The sequence below is a fragment of the Neovison vison genome, chromosome 1 (assembly GCF_020171115.1).
Source record: "Neovison vison isolate M4711 chromosome 1, ASM_NN_V1, whole genome shotgun sequence".
NCBI classification, from domain to species: Eukaryota; Metazoa; Chordata; class Mammalia; order Carnivora; family Mustelidae; genus Neogale; species Neogale vison.
In genome coordinates this window covers 301,673,808-301,698,474 of record NC_058091.1, presented here as the reverse complement: position 1 = coordinate 301,698,474, position 24,667 = coordinate 301,673,808, and the positions used below count along the sequence as shown (strand labels likewise).

At 35.6% G+C, this 24,667-nt stretch overlaps 1 protein-coding gene across 4 annotated transcripts in view; it reads right to left on the bottom strand.

The window, feature by feature from the left end:
- CDH18 (cadherin 18) overlaps positions 1–24,667 on the bottom strand; it is a 339,165-nt gene that overhangs the window by 53,112 nt on the left and 261,386 nt on the right. For all 4 annotated transcript variants that reach the window (XM_044233538.1, XM_044233545.1, XM_044233550.1 and 1 more), the window contains exons 6-7: positions 23,131–23,384; positions 9,940–10,076 (exon numbers count right to left, since the gene is read on the bottom strand). In XM_044233538.1, coding sequence (XP_044089473.1) covers positions 9,940–10,076; positions 23,131–23,384 — 391 coding nt within the window. The remainder of the gene's footprint in view (positions 1–9,939; positions 10,077–23,130; positions 23,385–24,667) is intronic.

The window sequence follows — 24,667 nt, the reverse complement described above, 5'->3', positions numbered from 1 at the left end:
CAGATAGTCTAAGCTTTGGAAATCAGGATGCCCTACTAGTCAATGAATGGAGAGATGAGGAGGAACTAAGAAGCATCCTGAGACAGAAGAGCCAATGAAGGAAAAAGAGTGTCTAGAGAATGCTATGCCTGTAAGCCAAAGTAAGAGCCTGTTTCTTGAAAGAGTTGCCAATTGTGCCAAATGTCGCTGCTTTGCTGAGCAAATGGAGGGAAGAATTAGACTTCATATTTTGGAATATGGAGGACAAGTATAATTTTAGTGAAGTAATAAAGACAAGCCTTTGATGATTTTTTTTTGTTTTTTGAATATTTTATTTAAATATTCAAATATTTTATTTAAATATTCAAATATTTTATTTAAATATTCAGAAAGGAAGCACAAATAAACAGAACTGCAGGCAGAGGCAGAGGGAGAAGCAGGCTCCCAGCTGAGCAAGGAGCCTGATGTGGGACTCAATCCCAGTATCCTGGGATCAGGACCTGAGCCAAAAAGGCAGACGCCTAACAGACTGAGCCACTCAGGTGCCCCTGAGAGTGAATTTTAAAGAGCATGGAGACAGAGGGAGCAGGGTGTGAATATAGGCAACTCTTTCGAGAGGTTTATCAGGAAAGGGAATGGGATAATGAAGTTGTAACTGGAAGATTCTCCGTTTTTGTTTGCTTGAGTACATTTTATTTTCAGGTAGAATTAAGGTCTATTTTTGAAGACATAGGAATTATGAAGGGGGGAAATGAAGAGATAGGAGAGGAATTGACAGTTCCATGACTGAGTGAACAAGAAAGGTGAGGCTTTAGGATCTGCATGGAGTGGTGGGCATAAACATGGTAGGGAGACCTCATTCACAGAAGGAAGCCAGAGATTTATGGAAACTAATGCCCACAGTATTAGTGAGGCTGTTAGATCTAATGACAGGAAACTATGGAAACCCCTTTCTGATTGTTCTTTTTGATAAGCATTAGAGAAGGAAGATGACCTAACATATGTAAGGAAATTGGAAAAGATATTGGAAATTTGAGGAGCCAGGGAAACTATAAAAGAAATATCTAGCAATGCTGCATATAATTGTTTCAGTTATTCAAGTTCCTTATGAATGAAATAATTTGTTCTAATTCCTCCAGAATTTGATACTGAAATTGGGATAGTGCAATTTTTACAAACCCTTAATGTATCGGCATATTATATAAAAAGCATCAAAAATTAGAACATAGTATATAACATAATTACCTTACCCAAATTCTCCCCATGGGTAGAACTCAAAAGAGGTCTGAATAGCTTTGAATGGAATTGACCTGCACTAAAGATAAGAAATAAGCCTTGATGGTCCTGAGCCAATGTGAATAACCCTATACGTTTTGCCATCACTTACCTACTATGGTCTCATATTATGTATTAAATACAATTTTTAAAAACAGTGAATGGAGATTAGTTCAGGCCTAATTGGAGATATACATATGTATGTATGTGTATATATATATATATTTTTTTTTTGTTTGTTTGTTTGTTTGTTGTTTGTTTGTTTATTTGAGAGAGAGAGAGCAAGCAAGAGAGAGAGCACAGTAGGGCGAGGGGCAGTAGGAGAGGGAGAAGCAGACTCCTGGCTGGGCAGGGATCTGGAAGTGAGACTCCATCAACCCAGGGATCATGAAGTGAACTGAAGGCAAACGTTTAACCCACTGAACCACCCAGATGCCCCTGGAGCAATATTTGTAATGAGTGTCTGAAGTGACAACCTCACCCTGGATTGTAAATGAGGGTGAATGTAACCCAATTTCGGGTGCCATTCATTGTTACCATGTGGCAAGTAAGTACAGTCCTTGTTGCTTGTTACTATAATATAGCAACACTAAAGCAAAGGAGGAAATAACAAGGAAAGCGGAAAACAAAAACTCACAGAGAAATAGATAGGGACATAATCAAGGTAACTCTGAAACCTAATTTGCCTGAGAACTTTACAGGTATGTGGACCAGTAAGTTTCTTTTAAGTCTTAGAACAGATCGAATTATTTTTAGATATTTTATACTTACCTGTTACATGGCAATAAGTAACTAAAACACAGACATATACATTACCGATAAATACTCCATAAAAGTATTTAATTTCCATCATCTAAAGTTACAATTAGATTAAATTTGAAATTTATGGATACTAATCTTTGAATATGTTTGCGATGTTGCATAAGAATTGAGAAATAAACAAACAAGAAGGATTCAACAACTAAACAGGACTAAACATTGGTTTCTGGACTGAGTTATGCATATAGTTTGTTTAGAGAAGTGGAAAGGAGAGCTGAGGCAAACATCATAACAATGCAAAAAAACAAGCAGTGTTGTTTAATTCGTGAACTCTGGTAAGAGCCAAAACTTTCAGATCCATTAGAAGTATCAATACAGTAACAGCTCCCTGACTTTGGCTCCTTTGGAAATATATCTATCAGGCAAGCAGTGAACACTGAGCGTCCCATTTTGATCAGGATAAACTCTTACATATGGTGCACAGAACAAGGAGAAATAAGATATTTTAGGCAAAATGGGAAATATATATAATTTAGTGATCATTGAACTGTATAGTAAGTTACAAAGTTTTTGGGCAGTTAAGGTAGGTACAGAAATGAAGAACAAAAAGTATTCATGTATCTAACAGTTTGATATGTCAGGAAATGTTCTTAGTATTTGTGAATACTAGGATAAAGAAACACTAGACCTGATTTTTAGATCTGAGATGTTCACAATCTAGTAGACAGGAACAACATTACAATAAAATGTGATGCGCCATATTTAAACCTAATAAGTGATAAATGCTCAATTTAAGGCATGCATAAAGTTAGAATAAAGAGGGAGGAGTTGTAAAATTTGCCTGAGGATTTCACAGATGTTCTGACATGTGAAATAGTTCTTAAAAGTAAACAGAGGTTTGTAAAGCAGAACAGAATGAACAGAGGGCATTGAGAGATGAAAAGATTATACAATTATTCAAAGAACATGGCCTGTTTGAGTATCTGTGACTAAAAGTATGATATACATTTTTCTGAGAAATTAAGCTGAAAACAGAGAAGGCCAAATTTTATAAAGAAAAATTCAGTACATATGTGTATACCTCTGCCTTTGGTATTAGTACTAAATGGAGCTATGATATAAATTAAGTTGTGATTGGAAGTAATGTTTCTTAATAATAAGTTGCTTTAGAATCACTTAAGCCCATGGTTTTCAAGCTTTAACATTTATGAAAATCACCTAGGGAGCATGATAAAACCCTAGATACTATACTACAACAATTTTTTCTAAATCATGGTATGCCCAGATATCTGGTCAGGCACTTTTCTGTTTGTTTCTGTGAGGGTGTTTTTGAATTAAATTAACATTTAAACTGGTGAACTAGATGGGCATCTGGCTGGCTCAGTTGGTAAAGCACGTGACTCTCAATCTTGGGGTCATGAGTTTGAGCCCCACGTTTGGTGCAGAGATCACTTAAAATAATAAATAAATCATTTAAAAAATTCTAGATTGAAGCAGATTGTTCTTCACCATGTGAGTGGGCCTTATTCAATCAGTTGAAGACCTGACTAGAAAAAATACTGGCTCTCCCTTGAATAAGAGAAAATTATTTTGCCTGATTGCCTTTGAGTTAAGATAGTGGCTCTTTCTGGTTTTGGCTTTTGAACTTGACTGGGATATTGGTTCTGCAAAGTTTTGACTTCCCAGCTTCTATAACCTTATGAACCAATTTCTTAAAAAAAGAAAAAAATCTCTTTATTGGTTCTAAATCCTTCTAGATTTGAATCCTATTGGTTCTGTTTCTCTGTAGAACCCTGACTAATGTAGGTATAGTTGGAAACAGAAGGCAGGCTAACCTTTCCTCACCCTTCATCTCAAGACTGAATCCATGCATTATCCTGTCCATGAAACCTTCACTGATCCTCTTAGAGAGGCTAAACTACCATGACTTTATGTTTCCCTAGCCCCTAAAAACGTTGTCACAATAATTATCCATAGTGCAATTATCCATTTACCTTGTCTTCGGCATGAGCCTCTTGAACTCCTCAAAAGTGAAACAGGGTCCTCAATATCCCTAGTGCCTAATGTACGGCACGGCCTAGCAAGTATCAATTATTAATACATTTTGAGTGAATTTATCAATGTGTAGTTTAGGGTAGAAATGATAAATTGTACCATACCAAAGTCCTAGAAGGGTGGCTAAGAAAGTAGAAAATAACAAGTGAAAAGAGAGTGATTAATACAGTCAAATAGCACAGAGACATCAGGGAGAGATCAGAAATGAAAAATACTCATTGGATTTAGTGATTAGTAAATTATGACCATAAAGTCAACTTCTGAAAAGCAATGTGGATAAAATTATACATTATCTTGACCTTAGGCATAAATAAGGAAATGGAGGGAGATGGTAGCTATTTGCTCTGGAAAACTATATTAATAACGATTTATTGAGTGCCACTATTGTACTAGTGAGTCATATAAAAGAAAAAGTAAGCCATAGCATACAACCTTGAAAGAATATTTGTTATCCAGTAAAAAGAATAAGCTTTCATTTCTCTCTCTCTCTCTCCTTTTTTTTTCAAAGATATTTTAGGGTCATAGTAGGCAGAATTCTAAAGACAACAGAATAAGATTCCTTTCCTTGGTTATTCAACCAAACATGAATCTAGATACTGCTGTGAAAAGATTTTGTTAATGTAGTTAAATTCCCAATTCTATTCACTTTAAAATACAGAGATTATCTGGGTGGGCCTGACCTAATCAGGTGGATACCTTTTTTTTTTTTTTAAGATTTTATTTATTTATTTGACAGAGAGAAATCACAAGTAGATGGAGAGGCAGGCAGAGAGAGAGGGAAGCAGGCTTTCCGCTGAGCAGAGAGCCCGATGCGGGACTCCATCCCAGGACCCCGAGATCATGACCTGAGCCGAAGGCAGTGGCTTAACCCACTGAGCCACCCAGGTGCCCCAGGTGGATACCTTTCTTTTTCTTTTTTTCTTTTTTACTTTTTTAGAGAAAGAGCATGCATGTGCAGATGCAGGGTGGGGAGGGGCAGAGGGAGAGGGAGAGAGAGAATCCTAAGCAGGCTCAATGGATGTGGGGCTCAGTCCCTAAGGTCATGATCTGAGTGAAATCAAGAGGTGAATGCTTAACCAACTGAGCCACCCAGGCAGCCCAGGTAGATACATTTGAAAGCAAGACTTTCCAGCTGGTAGCAGAAGAGAAAGTCAAAGAGATTCAAAACAGCAAAAGGACTTGACACACTACTGTTTATTTGAAGGAGGTAAAAACCACATGAGGAGAAATGTAGGTAGCCTCTAGGAGGAGAAAGGTGCCCCAGCTGACAAGAGATGAAAATGGAGACTTCAAAACTAAACTCAAAAACAATTTTTTTATTAATTATTTTTACTAACATATAATGTATTATTCACTCCGGGGGTACAGGTCTGTGACTCGTCAGGCTTACACATTTCACAGCACCCACCGCAGCACATACCCTCCCCAATGTCCATAACCCAAGCACTCTCTCCACAACCCCCCTCTCCCCAGCAACCTTCAGTTTGTTTTGTGAGATTAAGAGTCTCTTATGGTTTGTCTCCCTCCCAATTTCATCTTGTTTCATGTTTTCCTTCCCTACCCCCCCAAGCCCCCCACCCTGTCTCTCAAATTCCTCATATCTGGGAGAGCATATGATAATTGTCCTTCTCTGATTGACTTATTTCGCTCAGTGTAACTACATCTAAAGGAAGTAGACTCAGGCAACAAAAAGAATGCACGTTAAAGCAGTTTCTTCCCCAGAGCCTCTAGGTAAGAGCCCAGCCCAGCTGACACAGGACTTCAGTCTTGCCAGACCTTAAGCCAGGAATCCAACTGAACCTACCTGAACCTCTGACCTACAGAAATCATGTGGTTATTTGTTACTCAAAACCAGAAATGTAACAGAAATTTCTAAATAGCTAAATTACGGATTACATGGAGGGAAGGCATGCTATCTGTAACAGAAACATTTCAAGTATTTATTTTTAAAAACTTTCTCCATAAAGAACTGTGATATGGGATAAGAATACACTTTTTACTTCTCTAATGAAAGGCAGTTTATTGAATTCATCTGATTCTTAGTGTCTTCATTAAAATTGTAGAAATAATCTTCTGCCACAGGATGAATTAATAATAAAATAAACCTCAATTAGTTAAAATATGTGACCCAAACCTGGTTTCAATGAATATCAGCTTCCCTTAATAGTCATATTAGGAAGAGCATAGATCTAGGAGCCAAAATATTTAGATTCATATTTTGTATGAGTCTCAATTTCCTTATCTATAAAATTAAAATAATATCTGTCCTCTCTATTTCAGAGATTTTTATTAGGATGATATTTCTGTAAAAGCACACAGTACAAAAACAAGATAGCAATCAGCTATGTTTAGTAGTAGCTGGGAAGGAGGAAGGATGTCAAAGACCAGACACATGTTTTCTGCCTTTACCATATGATTGGGCAGCTGAAAAGTCACTTGGACTTAGAGCCAAAGGATAAAAGAAAGCAGAATGAAACACCATGTAGGGGTGCCCGGGTGGCTCCGTGGGAAAAGCCTCTACCTTTGGCTTAGGTCATGATCTCAGGGTCCTAGGATCGAGCCCCTCATTGGGTTCTCTGCTCAGCAGGGATCCTGCTTCCCCCCCTCTCTGCCTGCCTCTCTGCCTACTTGTAATCTCTCTCTCTCTCTCTGTCAAATAAATAAATTAAAATCTTAAAACACCATGTAAATAAGAGCTGCACTGTATTTGGGCCCCACCTACATGTTCAGAGGCCCACACACTTTTTTATGATATCCCATATTCTCACATTGGTCCCTTAGCATGTGGCCCATTTACTTGAAGGAAGGGTTTTTTTTAATTTGTTTTTCTGTATACAGAACTCCTTTGTTTTTTATTTTCTCTTAAACCCTGCTTCATTGCTTCATCTGCCCAGAAGGGGGCACCTTTCTCTTACTTGCACAACACTCTAGGTAAGCCCCAAAAAAGTTCTTTGAAATAATAACTTCTAAATGTCATTCCATAGAACATCAAGTTCCTCAGAAACTTACATTAAGAAGAGTTTTAAAAACCTGATTTCAATTCTACAAAAGATAACGTCAAATGAATGAAGAAACAAGACGTAGTCTGGGAGAAAATACTTATAAAATACAAATCTGAAGGACTATTTTCTAAAATGTATAAAGAACGCTTAAAGTTTACTGATGAGAAAACAAAACCAAAATAAAGAGTGGGCCAAGGACCTTAACAGACGCCTCATCAAAGAAGACATACAGATGGCAAATAAGTGTATGAAAAGATGTTCCATATATATGTGTCATCAGAGGAAAGCAAACTAACGCGATGAGATAGCACTCTATGCCACAGGGTCACCCAAATCTGGGGAACGCTTACAACAGCAAAGGCTGGGGAAGATGTGGAGAAACAGGATCTCTCACTCATTGCTGGGGAGGATGCAAAATGCTATAACGACCCTGGAAAACACTTCATCAGTTTCTTACAAAGCTAAATATACCCTTACCATTTCATTCACTAATTGCAGTCCTTGGAGTACCTGAAAGAATTGAAAACTTCCGTCCATCTAAAAGCCTACACATGAATGTTTTTGCTGCAGTAGTTTATTCATAATTGCCCAAACTTGGAAACAACCAAGACATCCTTCAGTATGTATGCTATAAAAAGACATGGAAAATCTTTAAATGTGCTTGCTACTCATGGAAGAAGCCAATCTTAAAGGGTATACACTATGTAATTAAAACTAAATGACATTCCAGAAAAGGAAAAACTATTGTTTGAGTAAAAAAATCTGGTTACCAGAGGTCAGGGTAAGTAGAGATGGATGAGTAGTACACATGGGGTTTTTAGTGCAGGGAAAATAGTATGCATGATGCTATAATAATGAATACATACAATCACACTTTCATCTAAACACAGAACACCACAAAACTAACCAACAACCATTGGGTGGTTGTAACCTACAAACATTGGGTGATGATGATGTGTCAAAGGTGTGACAAGTACATCACTCGGGTGGACGGTGTTGATAATGGAGGGTGTAATGCACGTGTAGGTGTGGGGGCTATTTGGAAACTCTCTGTGCCTACTTCTTAATTTTACTGTAGACCTAAAATTGTTCTACAAAAAAAAAAAATCTTAAAAAAATCATTTATAAAAAACATCAAGTACATTTTCAAAACAGGATGTATTAGTAAATACTTTACTAGTGTGGCTGAATTTGAGATTAATGTTTACAAGCAACTGTATCTAGAAGGGCCCCCAGTGATGTTCAATAAGACACTTAAGACAAGCAGTCAGAGTATGAATGCGCACTTCCTAAGCAAGTCTCCAGCATGACTATAAAACCTTATCTACTGCTCATTCTTTCTACATAGCTATTTATAATCAGGATTAAATTATTTTTACTAATGTTTAATTGAGGTGTCCCTAAGGCTTTTTAATTTTTTTTAATTATCCTCTATATAATCCAGTACAATACGATCTACTATACTGCTTTATTTAATAGATGGGTATTAACCATTCCCCATATGCAGTACTAACAAAAAAAATAAAAATAACTTATTAAGTATATATTTAAGATGTGATTTAAGTAAAAAGGAGCATTTCCTTTGGTCATCATTGCAAATAATATAATTTTCATTGTATATATGAACTAATGTATAGTCACAAATTAGTTTCTATTTGATGCAAATATTATTTGGACTAAGATGAGATTTAGAAGCAATCTAAAGTATGGTTTCTGGTTGAAATACCTCTGGAATTACATTTGAGCTTCTTTTAAAGTAAGTTTCTGGTTTTTTTTTCCTCACAAATATCATTTTCTCCAGGGATTCTTCCCTTCAGTCTTCTATACACAGAGCCTGTTCCCCAATAGTGCATAATCTTTTCTGAATCTTTTCAATGCTTTTCCCATTTCTTGGATATATTAACCTATTAATTCCTTTATTTTTTTTAACTAATATTGAATCAGCACTTATCATTTGACAGTCATTTAATTGTCATTAGGTGACAAAAAGCATGCAATTCTATTCCTAGTCTGGTTATTTTGAAAATGAAAATTAACCAGAATGATCATAAATGAACCCACTCATGTATTCTTTATAACAGTCATTTAAAAGTAATTAGTTTATGCTTATTTTCAAAGAGAATATTATGTAGAAAAAATTATCTAAATGGAAGCCACTTGAGCTAATTCTGCAGATGTAAAAACATAAAACTATAGGCAGGTTATAAAAGGCTAGAGTAGTCTAATTATTGATTGGTAACAGAGGACATTATGAAAGTGCATAAACTATAAGGAGCTATCACCCCACACCCACTAGAATGAGTATAATCAAAAGATATATAACAAATACTCGTAATCATACAGAGAACCTAGAACCCTCCACTGCTTTTACAAATATAAAATGTAGCTACTTTGGAAAACAGTCTGGCAGTTCATCAAATAATTAAATACAGAGTTTCTATGTGACTGAGCTATCTCACTTCAGGGTATATACTCAGGAGAAATAAAAACATGGCTACAAAAAGTTTTCATATTAATCTCACAGAATTTCTTTTTTTTCATGGTAGGCAAGCAATGGAAAGAAAACACAGAGCAAGCCTCACAATTATGAGGCAAACCAGATACTTTAGACTTAGGGATGGGGTTGAAGTGTTCTGTGATGTCAACTTTCCACCGGTATGCTGGGATTAAAGTAAAAAAAAAAAAAATGAGATTTATTCATTGTATCTGACAATGAGTAACTGCACCTAATATGTTTTGTACACTCTGTGAGATGCTGGATGCCAGCACCACAAATAAAAAGGGTAAGAGTCCCACTCCTAAGAAAAAACTTGGCATAAATCTTTATGTACAAGTGACAAGTTTTTTTATGAGACAGAAAGTAGTTTACCATTTTCTGAGGCAGCCACTGTGATGTTGTACCATGGAGTTTCTTCTCTATCAAGGACCTTTGTAGTCCTAATAGTTCCAGTATTGGCATCAATGTTGAAACATCTGTCATCTTCAGCATTGTAGTCAATGAAGTACCTTGGGAAAAAAAACAGATAACTCTTCTTTTCACTTGATTATATAATGAACAAAGTGAAACTAGACAACAGCAATATTAAATCAGACATATTCAAATATTTAAATGTATATTTTTAGTTTCTGTGTTTGCTTCCTAAGATTTGCTTGGCAACTTTATATTTGCATAGAACTGACATAAATTATTTTTATCTGTTAACTCCTAATTAATGTCTAATTAAATTACTAATTCAAATTTTAAAAAAATACCTTTTTGAATTCCATGAATAGAACAGTTGATGATAGGAACATTGGGATTAATAACTAAATATTAGTAGGACTCTGGGAAGTCTGTAGTACTTTGGAAGAAAAAATGAAAATTCTCACTGCTATATGTGCAAAGTTTTTAGGAAAATAGAAGATGTCAGAGATTAGTTTATCCTGGAATTTCATTATAGCTGAGATTTGAAGATAAATAGAAGATAAAGACCAAAACATTTCAATTAATTACCATTGTATGTGCATCACCTAGCCCCCTTGTTGAGTGAGAAAATGAGAAAACTAAATGAGAGGTAGGTTGCATGACTGGCCACAAATCATCTTCCCTCTCCAATTGCAGGGATTTCTCTTGCCAGAATTTGCCTCCAGCCTACTTTAGCAAAGAGATGAGGCCTGAGTGTGTGTAGGTGTCAAACCACTAAATTGTACACCTGAAATGAATATCACTCTGTAAGTTAACTAACTGGAATTTTAAAACAACAACAAAACAAAACAAAACAAAAACAAACAAACAAAATACTTTTAAAATTCAGAATGAGATGTAAAGTAATTGAAAGTGATTATCATCATCGGAAATGATGGTGTCCTGTTCCATATTTGGGCCAAGGTTTCATAGGACTTTGCCTATTGTTTCTTATGCCTTGCCACTGACACAAAAAGAACATGCTGGAGTCAGAAGGAAGATGAGAGACACAAGGACAAAGTTGTCCCAGTTTAGGAATCCTATCCTAGAGGAGAGCTACCTAGGAAATGAACAGGTGCATGACTGAATGCACTGGAGTTAAGCACAGTTGGCAAAGGGCAGCCTACTTTAGCTGATCTTCAACTAACTCAGACACATACACTATGCTTATAAATTACTCATTACTTTTCTTTCTTTATTCATTAATTGCTTATTTCACTACCCCTAAGTTTTAGAGTTTTAAATTATCCAGCATTATCCAACAGTTTATTAACATAAATATGAATTAAAAATATAGCAAACAATTCATCATATGCTCTAGAAATGTTCCAAACTATTTCTAGAACTATCGAAGGAAGTGTTTCCTCCTTTCCTTAAATCTCTATTATTTCTCCCTTCTTCCTTAACCTCAGTGTAAGTAACATTTTATCTAGACCTGCAGGACAAAAATGAACTGATTAGGCACAAAGTACTAGGGGAAGAATATTTGAAATCCAGGAAACCAAAGTGAAAATATCCAAATTAAAGAAAGAGCTTGATTTGGTCTAGAAACCAATGTGACTAGGCTAAAAGGATGTGGTATGCGGCCAGGGGTAGGACAAGCAATCCATGCAGCACATGCTAAAGAGTTCTTATCTTTAAAAAAAAAAAAAGGAGTGGGGGAATTTTTAAACAAAGGAAATAACATACTTAATTATATCCTGGAAAAATCACAGTGGCTACTTTGGAGATTTTATTTATGTGTGAGAGAGAGAGAGCACGAGCTGGGATAGGGGCAGAGGGAGAGGAGGAGAGTCTCAAGCAGATGCCATGGTGAGCATGGAGGCTGATGTGGGGCTCAATAATCATGGCCTGAGATCATGACCTGAGCCAAAACCAAGAGCTGGACCCTTAACCAACTGAACCACCCCGGCATCTCTACCATGGCTACTTTGACTCTTAGATTGCAGAAAGTTAAAAGCAATTCAGAAAAGAAATGATGTCATCTTGAATAAAGGTGGGAAAAGGAAGAAAATGGACAGAACCATAAAAAAATAATGCTATCTACTGGATACAACCTACAGAACTTTTTATTGGATTGGGATTAGTAAAGAGTGGGGGGCGGTAATTACAAAGGACTCCATTTTGGTGTGTTTGTGTGTGTATATGTCCTCGATCTATCATGTAATTGATAAGCCTGTTTACTGAGCTGGATAGAGGTAGAAGAAAAAAACAAACAAATTTTCTCCCTTTAGGAGAAAAAAAAATGGGGAGAAATCAATGATTTTGACACACTGTGCCTTAGAAGCCAATTAGATAAACATGGAATAAAAAGCAGAGAACTGAATATGGGTGCAGAGTTCAAGCTCAAGAACAGCAACATGTTTTTAAGATGCATCAGCCTAAATTTAAGGTTGTGCGGATAGCATGGTTTCATCTGGGAGAGAACTGTAGGAGAAAAGCGAAATACTGGGTACTACAGCACTCAACCCTTTGAGCCTAAAGCATGTCAGCATTGGTATAAGACCAGGGGGTAGCAAAAGGGGAGGAAGATCCAAGGGAGGAGGCAAAGTGGGAATGGGTGGCACAGAAGCCAAAAAAGGAGACTGTTTCAAGTGAACAATTATAGTAAATCCTGTTAAGAGGTTGAGTGAGGTTAATAAGGGTTGATTGGATTTGGGAAGATAGACAGCATTAGCTAACTTGAATGGTTTCAATAGAATATAAACTGTTTTGTTTTTGTTTTTAACAGTGGATTCAAGGGTATATTGAATGTGAATGTATGAAGCCCAAGAGTCCAGGAATCACAATGCCATATCTCTCCTGGGTGCAATGTGTTAACAGAGTATGTAGAACATGGTGCTAAGGTGTGAAATATTATAACAACCTGTGACTACACATGCACATGACAGAAGATATTAATAACATCATGCAGGGCCAAACCGTAGAGCATCCAAGGAAAAGCCATTCAGTGAAAAGAACACCTTAAAGAGCTAAAATATAACAACCCTTGCAACTGTGTGATCAAAAGAAGAAACAGACCGTTTTGCATAGACTGTTCTAATAATAACTATATGCTAATTGAAGAAAGCTAAACACAAAGAAGGAATTTAAACAGGAAGAGGAAGAGGTATAAAGCAAATCCGATTCAGAGAAAAGACAGGATCCAGACACTGCAGAGAAGTGGGAAAGAGCAATGTCATTGGGCTTTCCCAAAGCATTAAGTCCTGGTACCCTGAAACTGATCTTGACTTGAGTTCCTATCACAAAAAATCCTTCTCGTACTATCAGAGTCCTTGATGCTTCTTCCTCTGCCCCTCATCCCACCTGTCCTCTCAATCTCTCAAATAAATAAATAAATAAATAAATCCTTAAAAACAAAACAAAACAAAAATCAGAGGCAAGGGCAAAACTAAACAAAACAAGGCTTCAGAAGTGGTTTTGATCAGTCTGGAAATACCAGCATTAAAGAGAGGTGCATTATAGATCATCTAAAAAGTATATAATTTAATAATTTTACAAGAGAGGAACAGTGAGATATCTTAGATCTGGCTGCAGAAGTGGGTGGTGATTTTCAGACCATGTTCTATTGGCTACTAGACTAGCAAGAGCAAAAGAGAAAGAGAAGCTTCCTGTTGTAGCTTGTACATAAAATACAGAAAGAATTTCTTTCCTTCAGCCATACGTTAATGCTCCAGTCAACATGACTGCCCCTACACATACTGTTACACTTGAATAAGAAGAGCTTGCTTTATTTATTTATTTTTAGAATTTATTGATTTATTGGACAGAGATCACAAGCAGGCAGAGAGGCCGGCAGAGAGAGCAGGGGAAGCAGGCTCCCTGCTGAGCAGAGACGCCCTCCCTCCCATGCGGGACTCGATCCCAGGACACTGAGATCATGACCGGAGCCAAAGGCAGAGGCTTAACCCACTGAGCCACCAAGGCGCCCAAAGAGCTTACTTTAAAATAAAATACACTTAGGTGAGGAATGAAGATGGGTTTAATCATATCATCTACTAAGCCAGTGAGAAATTGTCACTATTCCCTTTGTGGCAGCAGTGGCTCGAGGTGCATTTTCAAAGGCTAATACACAGACAGGCTCTTGAACATACATAGAAAGGGAAGAAGAATGTGTTGGGGCCCTTATCAAGAACAAAATTCCCGATTTTCCGATACTATAGAGACAACAACCTCTTAAGGACACTGAAAAACTTTCGTATTCTTTTTCTCCGTCTACGAGATGTACCTCCTGGCCTTGATTGATTCAGAATGCAAAGATGAACTCTATGAAAATTTGTCTCTACAACAAATCCAGCATATGTGTGAAAATGGTATTAAGTAATAATGAAATTAACACAGGTTTGTAAGCCAAGTAAATGTGATGCTTATAAATCTTTAAACCGCTTCTAAGCTCCATGACTTAATGTATCACCTCTTTGAATCTCCTTTGTAAGCAAAATGCAGATATGACCCACATCCTCATTTTACTGTGAGGATTAAGTGAGGTAATATTTGAAAGCATTTTATGGTGAAGTATCAAATGATGAGCCTTCATGGATAAATATCATTTGCTTTAGTGTCTTTTAGGAAGGTTTTTTTCTCTTGGAAACCTTGAGTGTATTTTGACAGGAGAGTTCACAAATAGTAAGTGCTGTTTTTTTGTTTGCTAGTTCTTTTCTGTTTTGTTTTCCTGGAAAAATGTTGTAAGCACAATAGGATCTGAATAAGGATTATTATTGAGTGAACAAGAGTCTCCATATAAATAGCATGAACTACTGTTTGTTTCTAAAAAAATCTATCAGAAAATGAAATTATCTGTAATTCTTTACTGGGTGCATACAAGTCATTTTTATTTGGAAACTATATGAGAATAAAGCTCTTTTGCTTTCACCATTATGTCACAGGTGTATGACTTTGCCTTATAAGTGAATTAATAAACTAATCAATCATTCAACAAATATAAAGAACCTGTTGATATCTATTATGAAGTTAATTAAGACATTCCATAGTAGCTTTTACTTCTTTTATATCCATTTTGGTAGAAATAATCAAGCCAATAAGTCATCATATTTCACTTAAAGCAATATGCTTCCAGATAGAGACAGTTTTATGGGTTACTAATATCCTTCATACATATTCCTAATATTGTATTTGAAATTTGTTAGTTTAGGAAACAAACTTTTTTTTTTTAAGAGTAAGTCCTTAGCTTACTTTCCTCTGTCATTGAGAGATACCTAAACACGGAAAAAAGGACAGATTAATTTATACTTCCCACGGTATTTCACTGAACTCATCATTCTGGATATAATTTTAAGATGTAATACAGTGATACTCGATAGTATACCTAGTTGATTTCTGGGACCAATCTATAGGCATATGTGGACAAAACAGTTATTATCACAGAGGAAATGTTGAGGCAGATACAAGGCTACTCTAATATGATGAGTATGACACACCATTAGATCCTTACCAGCACTCTATGTTCTGCGTTCTGCATGAAATAATCAACTAAGTAAACACCTATATTAAATGCTATTTGGGAAATTATATGATCGATGATCAATAAGATGCTCTCTCTGAGGAACTGGTAATCTTGTGGCTATCTAGAGTAAATGCAATTAAGTTTGTGCCAGCTCAGATTTGTCGGGTAGTCCTTAAGGGCCCTCTACCTGGACCAGTTTCCTATGCAAACATTACCTAATTTCACACTGGCACATGCATGGACCCATTTAGCATCAGAGACCTTCTTGCAATGTTGCCATCGTAACTTGTAATTCTGGGTTATCATTTTTATTCCTACAATTACTCTCTTTTCTGTCATACAACATATCCATCATCTCTTATTTCTGGTAAATATGTATTAACCCAATAAGTAAAGAGAAAATGTATTACCCTGAAATATGATGAAAATTCATTATTCAAATTAGAATTTATGGATCAACAAATATGCAGTCAAGTTATGGTCAGAGCAAACAGTCAATCCTAATGATGATTCCCTTTATTCAAGTATTTTCCTTAACAGAAGAAACTTTAAATGAATCACCCAGTTCATCATTTGGCATTCAATTTCCCTTTGATTATGTAGCTAGAAACTCAAGATAATTATGAGTCATGTTAAAGTGCACTGGAACGTTATTTTTCATTTCAATAATAAAATTTCAGTCCTCAGAGGAACCTATTATTTTCATTATACTCTGTCCATTTCACTATAAGAAATTAATTTAGAACTTATGTAATGGAAATCTATTTTTACAGTGAATTACCTAGAGAAACACCAGTTGGCTTAACGTATAGGAGGCCTCTTTCAGTCGCCACACTTCAGATGCTTGTAGATATAGAATGTGAGTGGCAAAGAGAATTTATTTGAGATTTTGCCTCCCAAACAGCAGCTTTTATAAGTTTTACTGACTATGATCAATAGATGGGCTAAAGTTTAATCAATATACACCCTGTGGGATATTACAGCAACTTAGCCTCATCTTTAATTTAACAAAAAGTCACACACCTACAGTATAGCTTAGATTTATTAAATGATTTAAGGTTCCCTTAGCTGACTTTGGGAATGCAATTTACTCCACAATCCATGTCTGAGAAAATAATCTTTCTGAAAACAACAAGAACAACAACAACAAACAGAAAAACATAAGGACCGCTTGCCACCAGATAGGGTGTATTGTGCTCAATAAAATGGGCAGCACATAGATCACACAGATTTTATAGAAGCTTTTTAACTTCCTGAACCAAAATCCTGATCCAGTGAAACAAAAATATCTAAAGAAGAAAATTCTCTGCACAAAAGAATTGTTTCCCCTGTTATCCATGCCTCTAAGTAACTAAGATATCACAAATGTTACTGCTCCTGAGTTCTAGAATGCTATGGAACCACGTTAAGCAATTACCATTTCTTTCCAAAGACTACATGCAAGCTATTTGGGTGTTTAGTTTCCAGTCAGTAGACTGGCAAAGCGTCACTAAGCCAGAGTTTATGTATTCATTCCAGGACTCAATGAGTTATGCATGTTAACTCAGAAAATGAGCTCTTCTGGGATCAGGACTGTGATTTGGAGTGGGTACCACCACACGCGAGGCTGTCAGAGAAATATGACCCCAAAGTGGGAAAAAAAAAATCTGCCAGAGTTTTTGTACCTTTATTGAAGCCTTAATAATAAGGTCATAATAAGTGACCTTAATAATTGAGTGACCTTAATAATAAGGTCACTTAATAAAGTGACTACATTCTCACCCAGTCTCTATGATTAGTTAGTGGTGTGAGTTACTCAGCCTTCCTGGTCTAAGATACCAGCATCTTTATAAGAACAGGGCTGTCTCAGAGGCACCTGGGTGGTTTGGTCAGTTAAGTGTCTGCCTTTGGCTCAGGTCATGATCCCAGAATCCTAGGATCAAGTCTAGCATCAGGCTCCCTGCTGAGCCTTCTCTCTCTCCCTCTACCCCTCGCCCCCTGCTCATGCTCTCTCTCTCTCTAATGAATAAATTAAAAAAATCTTAAGAAACAAAAAAGAACAGAGTTGTCTCCATCATCTTTCGGTCCCTTCACATTCTCAAATATCATATTCCCATGACATTTTACAGGTATTAGTCAATGTAAATGTGCTAACCGTATATAATATGATACAAAACACTAGTCAAAGACAAAGACTTCTGGCTTTAAACGGGAACCTGCTTTCTCTACCTCTGCCCTATTTGCATCAAATGTCTCAATGTCTCTAATGAATTCTGTCCTTTTTTTTTTTTTTTTTTAAGCCTTTAATTGTCAGAGAGCGAGAGAGAGCACAAGCAATGGGAGCAGCAGGCAGAGGGAGAATCAGGCTCCCTGTTGAGCAAGGAGCCCAATGCTGGACGTCATCCCAGGACCCCGAGATGGTGACCTGAGCCGAAGGCAGACGCTTAACTGACTGAGCCACCCAAGAGTCCCAAGTCGTCTCCTTTGTACCAGAAGACTATGATAGTTTTGATGAAGGTGGATTAAAACTTGGTATTACGGATCCAATTAAGATCTTCTTGACTAACAATGAAAAAACTTTTACAAATAAATTTTGTCTATAGAAAAAAAACTCATTATGTATCAGATGATATCTTTTTTTGATTTTTTCTTTATTTATCTGACAGAGATCAGATGATATCTTTTACATGAATATATTTGAGACATATCTTCTGGTAAGTTTTCATCTTCCTTTCAAGAATAGGAATCTTCTTAAATATGCAAACCTTCTTAAATATTTGTTTTTACACTACTTTGCAACTTTGCGACATGACCTTGTCATTATTTTGAAATATTTCTAATTGTTTGCTGTTATGGCATTCAAAATTAATGCAATATGCCTAACTCCCGTCTCATCATGAACTACATGAAAATTCAGAAATGCACAGGAAAAACAAGTATATCAAGACCGATGTAGTGAATACACTCTAAATGTTTACTCAGTGGAACTATAGCTAAACTCAAAACAGATTGAACCAAACACTTCTAATTCTCTGGAACTAGTCGTCGTCTTCTTCTTCTTCTTCTTTTTAAAGATATTTTAGAAAGTTTTTTTTTTTTTTTAATTTTGGCATATATTTCTAAATCTGATCACAATTTTATATATTATGTTAGCATGTAAATGGGCTATTGTTCCTAAATAGTGTCATGATGAACGTTTGACACAAGTATGCAACATATTTAATATTTCCTCTGATTGTTTTGAGTTTATTATACAAAAAAAACATTAAAAATCTTGACAATAAGTAAATGTATACATAAAATCATATTATGAACCACAGCAGAAAAGAAGTAAAGATGGGGGAAATACTTAGTAATATAATTTATAGTAAAGCCTTTCATCCTATGAAAAATATTGAGGACTTCAATGGTTTTCTTTTTGTTGTAATAAATTAAGTAGTATATGTCTTAGACTTTACAGTATGAAGAGACTCTAAAATTAAGAACAGTTTTGCTCTTGAGATGCTAGAGTTAAAATGAGACTTGACCTTCAGATCCCTCGTCCCAGTGTATTGAAAGACATCGCCACGAATACAAGATCCCGGTGACTGGCATTTAATTAAAGGCTTCCTAAACATGCAAAATGTTCATCTGCTTCCTACTTTATGATATGTGACTTTTGTAAATGCAGTTTTTATTGTTGTTGTCGTTGTTTGTAAGACATACGAGAGACAGCAGAATGTTGCTAAAAACAGGGTTTTGGGGGAAAAGTAAAAACAGATCTCAAATCTGAATCACTTTATCACTAAGGAAACTGGGCCAAATTACTTAATTTTCTGAGCCCTCAATACTTCATCTGTAGAATGGGATGAGTAATATAGAACTTTAGAGTTCTTACAGGACTTTTTGGCATGCTGTATAAAGCCCTTGGCCCACAGACCAAGCTATGAACAACCACTATTTTTAACAGTCACTTTCTAGAAAGCCCTCTAGCTTCTCATGTCCAGCATAGGATTGCTCATTCCTCAGTGCTACACAGGAAATTCCCGAATTCCATTTGTAATACACCAGCAAGTGAGTGTAGTCTGTTTAAATCAAGGTTTTCTTCAATGTTAGTAAATAGCCTGGTTCTGACTTTATTTTCAAAATAAAAGGTGATGATTACATTGCTCCAATTTGCACATTCTTGTTTGGAGTTAAAAGAGAAAGAAGCTAAACCTGGTATGCTCTTAGAAATCTGAGGAATCTTACTAATAGTTTAGAAAATTGAAACACAAAGACTGAAGTCAGAAAGCTTTGCACAAATGCCTGTTAAGACTCAAATTCCCTTTCATTATCAATTCTGCAAACTTGCAGTTAATTGTATTTCAGGGCACATTGCAAGGTACATCTTTTCAAAGTACGTTTCCTTAATTAGTACAAACATTTGGTCCCTGAGAAGGTGGAAGTATAGCTTGCTTTTCTGTTTATTAATGTTTTCTGTTTTTTATTCACTGTTTACACCTAGAGGCCCCTGTGAATGACACATTTTTATTAAAATCAAGAATAAATATTATGTAAATTATGCTCCCAAACAGCAGCTATAGAGTGTAGTTATTTGAAGGCAGCACTGGAAGGATTCATTTTAGTTTTCTAACCAAAACAAAATAAAAAGGATAATGCATTTGCTAATGGATTTTTAGGTCTCTTTATTAGCCTTAGGAGATAATATACCAATCATCTTTGCATCCCAGAAACTGGGAGAATGTATGTAACATAGCAGGTGTTCAATTAAAAGTTTCTAATAACATGGAACCATCAATATCATGGGACAATCAAGTATATATAAATAGTTTATTTTATTAAATGATGGTAGATGTTGAAACATCCACATGGCTGTGCAAGAATTTGAAACATACATAGTGGTATGTAATCCTCACAAATGTATTTTCTGTCCATGAAAATAATTAGTCCTCAGGTTTTACCAATGGACTACCCAGTTCTGTTTGCTCTGTCAGGGTTTCCCATTTTCAGCATTATCGATATTTTGGACCAGCGACTTCTCTGTTGTCTAAACATCTAAATTGTATGATATTCTAGCACCATCCCTGGCCTTGACCCACAGATGATAATATTCCTCCCTTTGTTGGCTGTGACAACCAAACATCTCTTGAGATACTGCCAAATATCCTCTGGTGTGTGTGTGGTGGTGTCCTTGGGTAAGACCCACTGTTCTTTGTGGAATAAGAGTTTTTTTGTGTGTACGTTGGGATAGATAGAATAACACGGAAAGAAGTTTGTGTCTGATCTCAATTTTTCCTCCCTTTGGTCTACCATTTTGGAATGGTATATTTTTAGATACCATTTTTGGAACTAGTCTTCTTCTTTTTTTGTTTTTTAAAATATTTTAGAAAGATATCTTTAAAATTTTGGCAAATATTTCTAAATCTGATCATAACATTTTTAGAATGTGTTATGTTGTAAAAATATATTGCAGGATACATCTTTAATATCAAACTTAAGTTTTCAAAAGAAACTCATCATTATCTATCAAATATTTCACATCAAACTAAGAGTATGAAATACTCTTTTCAAAGTGTATTGTCTCCTTTTGATTAAGGATGGCCACATTTATGTCTCTTATACAATGCTATAGTTTTTCACATTGTTAGAAGAATTTTACTTATTATTATGTGCCAAAAATATTGCTGAAATATGGCATTCCATGGAATAATGAAGCATAGAGGGCTTCTCCTTCATTTGATGACTAAACATATTGACTTATATTATTTCTATCCTTTAATCAGAGATCAATTTCTGTAGTTGGGTTTTTGCATATTATGTTGTATAGTTTGCCTATCCTGAAACTTCAAAAAAATGCTTAAATCTTGCTGTAAGTGTGACAGAGGGGTCGCGAATTGACAAGGTGTTGTTTTTATACTCACAGATGGAATAGGATTGTTGAATATACACATTAGTGCACAGAAAGTGGTTTCTGTCAATGCATAAGTACAGCAGGCATTTCTTTTTAAACTGAAATAATAATGCTTATATAAAAGAAAATTGAAACCCTTTATAAACTTAACATAGATGCCAAGAAGAATATTTGCCATAATTGCTTTTTTTTTTTTTAAGGATAATAAATGAAGAATCCGAGAATAAGGACTTGATAGGAAAAGCAGGCAAATTTGTTAAAGATTTCAAACTTTCTAGGGCCTTGGGATTATCAAAGGGTATAAACACAAGGTAAATAAAGAGCCTTGTCTATGCATCAAACCTTTGATTTTTATCATCATTGAGGGAAAAAAAGAAAAAGAAAACACCTTTCTGATCATGCAAAAAAAGCTTTCATTATCACTACTGCATGACATACCATGATAAAAAATATTGAGCATTTACTGACTGTGCTTGGCATATTATATCAATTTAAATTAATTCTATCAACGTATTTACACAACATCATTATTCCTTGATCATATATTTGAGATTCAGCAAGCTTGATTAACTAAAAGATGGTACAGTTAGTAGATTAAGAGACCAGAATTCCCACCCTGATCTTCCCATCTTCAGGAAGTAAGTACTGCTCTAAAATAGCACTCTCTGCTTCCTTGGACAAGTTAGAATTTATCGAGGGACTACTAGGTGCAGGCAACTCTACTTAGCATTTCATGAACATTGCTTGATGCATTCTCACAATAACTCGCAGAGATAGATATTATTATTATTATTATTATTACAGGTAAAGGTAGATGATTTCCTAAATGCACATAACTACTGTAACAGAACCAGGAGGCAGAGATGAGTATAATTCTGAAATCATTAGTTTGTACTATAGCTATATTCCTATCACTAAGGACTCAAAATTCTCTAGTTTATAGTTAAATATTTCTACATAAGTTTTCCATTCAATTACACACACATTTATTAAGTCAAATAAAAAATGTAATCTATGTGGTCAACAATATACAATTGATCCATGAAACACACAGGATTTAGAGGTGTTGATTTCCTCAACCCACATAATGCAGAAAACCCACGTATAAATTTTGACTCACCAAAAACTTAAATACTAAGCCTATTGGAAGCCTTACCAATAACATAAATGGTTAATTACCTTATATTTCAAATTTCATATTAGGTACTGTATTCTTACACTAAAGTAAGTTAGGGAAAAGAAATTATTATTAAGAAAGTCATAAGGAGGGGCGCCTGGGTGGGTCAGTGGGTTGGAGCCTCTGCCTTCGGCTCGGGCCATGGTCCCAGGGTCCTGGGATTGACCCCCATGTTGGGCTCTCTGCTCAGCGGGGAGTCTGCTTCCTCCTCTCTCTCTCTGCCTACTTGTTATCTCTGTCTGTCAAATAAATAAATAAAAATTTAAAAAAAGTCATAAGGAAGAGAAAAAATATTTGCAGTACTATTATTTAAAAATCCATGTATTATAAGGAAAAATCCATGTGTTACAAGCAGATCTGTGCAGTTCAAGGTCATGCTATGGACCGTCAATGGCACTGAAGGAGATAGCTACATGCATTCTAAATTTGACAGAAACCCATCGCTATAATACTCAGCCAACGACTCAATTAATATTCTAATTTAATCACCTTAATAAAAATAACATGGAAATAAAATATTTCACGCTTTATTTTATTCATTTTGAATTATTGTGAGAGGCAATAAAAAACTTTATATGTCTAAAAGATTAAGACATACCATACCTTACTAAGCTATTAGCACTGTCAGGATCTTGTGCCAAAACTGTGCCAACGACAGTCCCGATTTTGGCATTTTCGTAGACTTCCATGACATAGGAAGGCATGGAAAAGAGGGGTGGTTCATCCACATCTCCAACAATGATCTTCAGCATGGTAGCATCTTTAAAAGGACCCAAGTGAGAAAAGCGGAAATCAAGATGTGTATTTGCTCCTTCTATGGTGAGAGTGTATGATTTCTTTTTCTCATAGTTCAGTGGCTGTTGGGAAAAAATATATAAAATTTCCAATATTATGACTGCCATTACATTTCAAACATCTTTTTGCATTTTTGAAAACAAACAAATGCGGATAGATTTAAGTCAATCTATTTTCATTTGTCAACAGACTATGAAGTTCGTCTTCACAATAACATCTAAGTCAAAAATCATGAAAACTCAAGTCTGAATCAACTGTAATTTTTCAAAGATATAAATATGATGATAACTAGGAACAAAAAATATTTCTTATAGACAAACAAATACTGCCTTTTGGAAACTCACCTGGTAATACCATTTTATGTATTTGTTTTGTTTTCATATTCTTTAATATAATGTTTTTAACGACTTTATTTTTTAAATTATCTTTTTTTATTTATACCATTTGCTTTTTAGCTTTGAGTCCATATTAAATGTTTCTCATAATCGTTTTAGTTTTTGTCTTAATTTTTAAAGTAATCCAACCAATTTTTTTTTGTGTGTGTGTTAACAATATAGGTCAGAAGTCATGGATTTGACTTAAAATAATGAATAAAGTCATCCAAGTGTTTTGCCTGAAGGAACATATGGCCTAATATAGGATATAACACAGTAAGTAGACATTGATATCACTGTACTTAATGCCATAAGAATATTAGATATTATGAAAATACTAAAGATACAGAATCAGAAATAGGAGTCCCTGTAAACAACTAGGTATTATTTCTAAGAGAGTACTTTTTCATATAACTAAATGTATATGTTAGACTTAATGCATATGATAGACTCTATAACCTAAAATGAGCTCAGATTTAGGATTAGCAATGTCAAAAAATTTCATAGTGATGTTGGTGCAAAGGATCCAGACATCAGCCTTTTCAGAGCCTGGTGAAGTATCCATTGATGCTGGTCTTTCCTGATTAATATCTATGAGAAAAACAGAATATTTTTTCATCCCTGTGTCTGCCACTAATTTGACACTAGAATGCTCCAGTCTTGGAGCTTTCTTTCTTTAAAGATCAGAGAATGATTACTTCCTAAGGAGGAACTCAGTTTCCTTTGCACTAAGAGCCTAGGAGAAGCTCATTAGAAAAGGGATCCTTGGGCACCTGGGTGGCTCAGTTGGTTAAGCAGCTGCCTTCTGCCCAGGTAATGATCCTGGAGTCCTGGGATCAAGTCCCACGTTGGGCTCCCTGCTCAGTGGGGAGTCTGTTTCTCCTTCTGACCTTCTCCCCTCTCATGCTCTCTCTCTCTCTCTCTCAAGTAATAAAAATAAATAAATAAAATCTTTAAAAAAAATTAAAAAA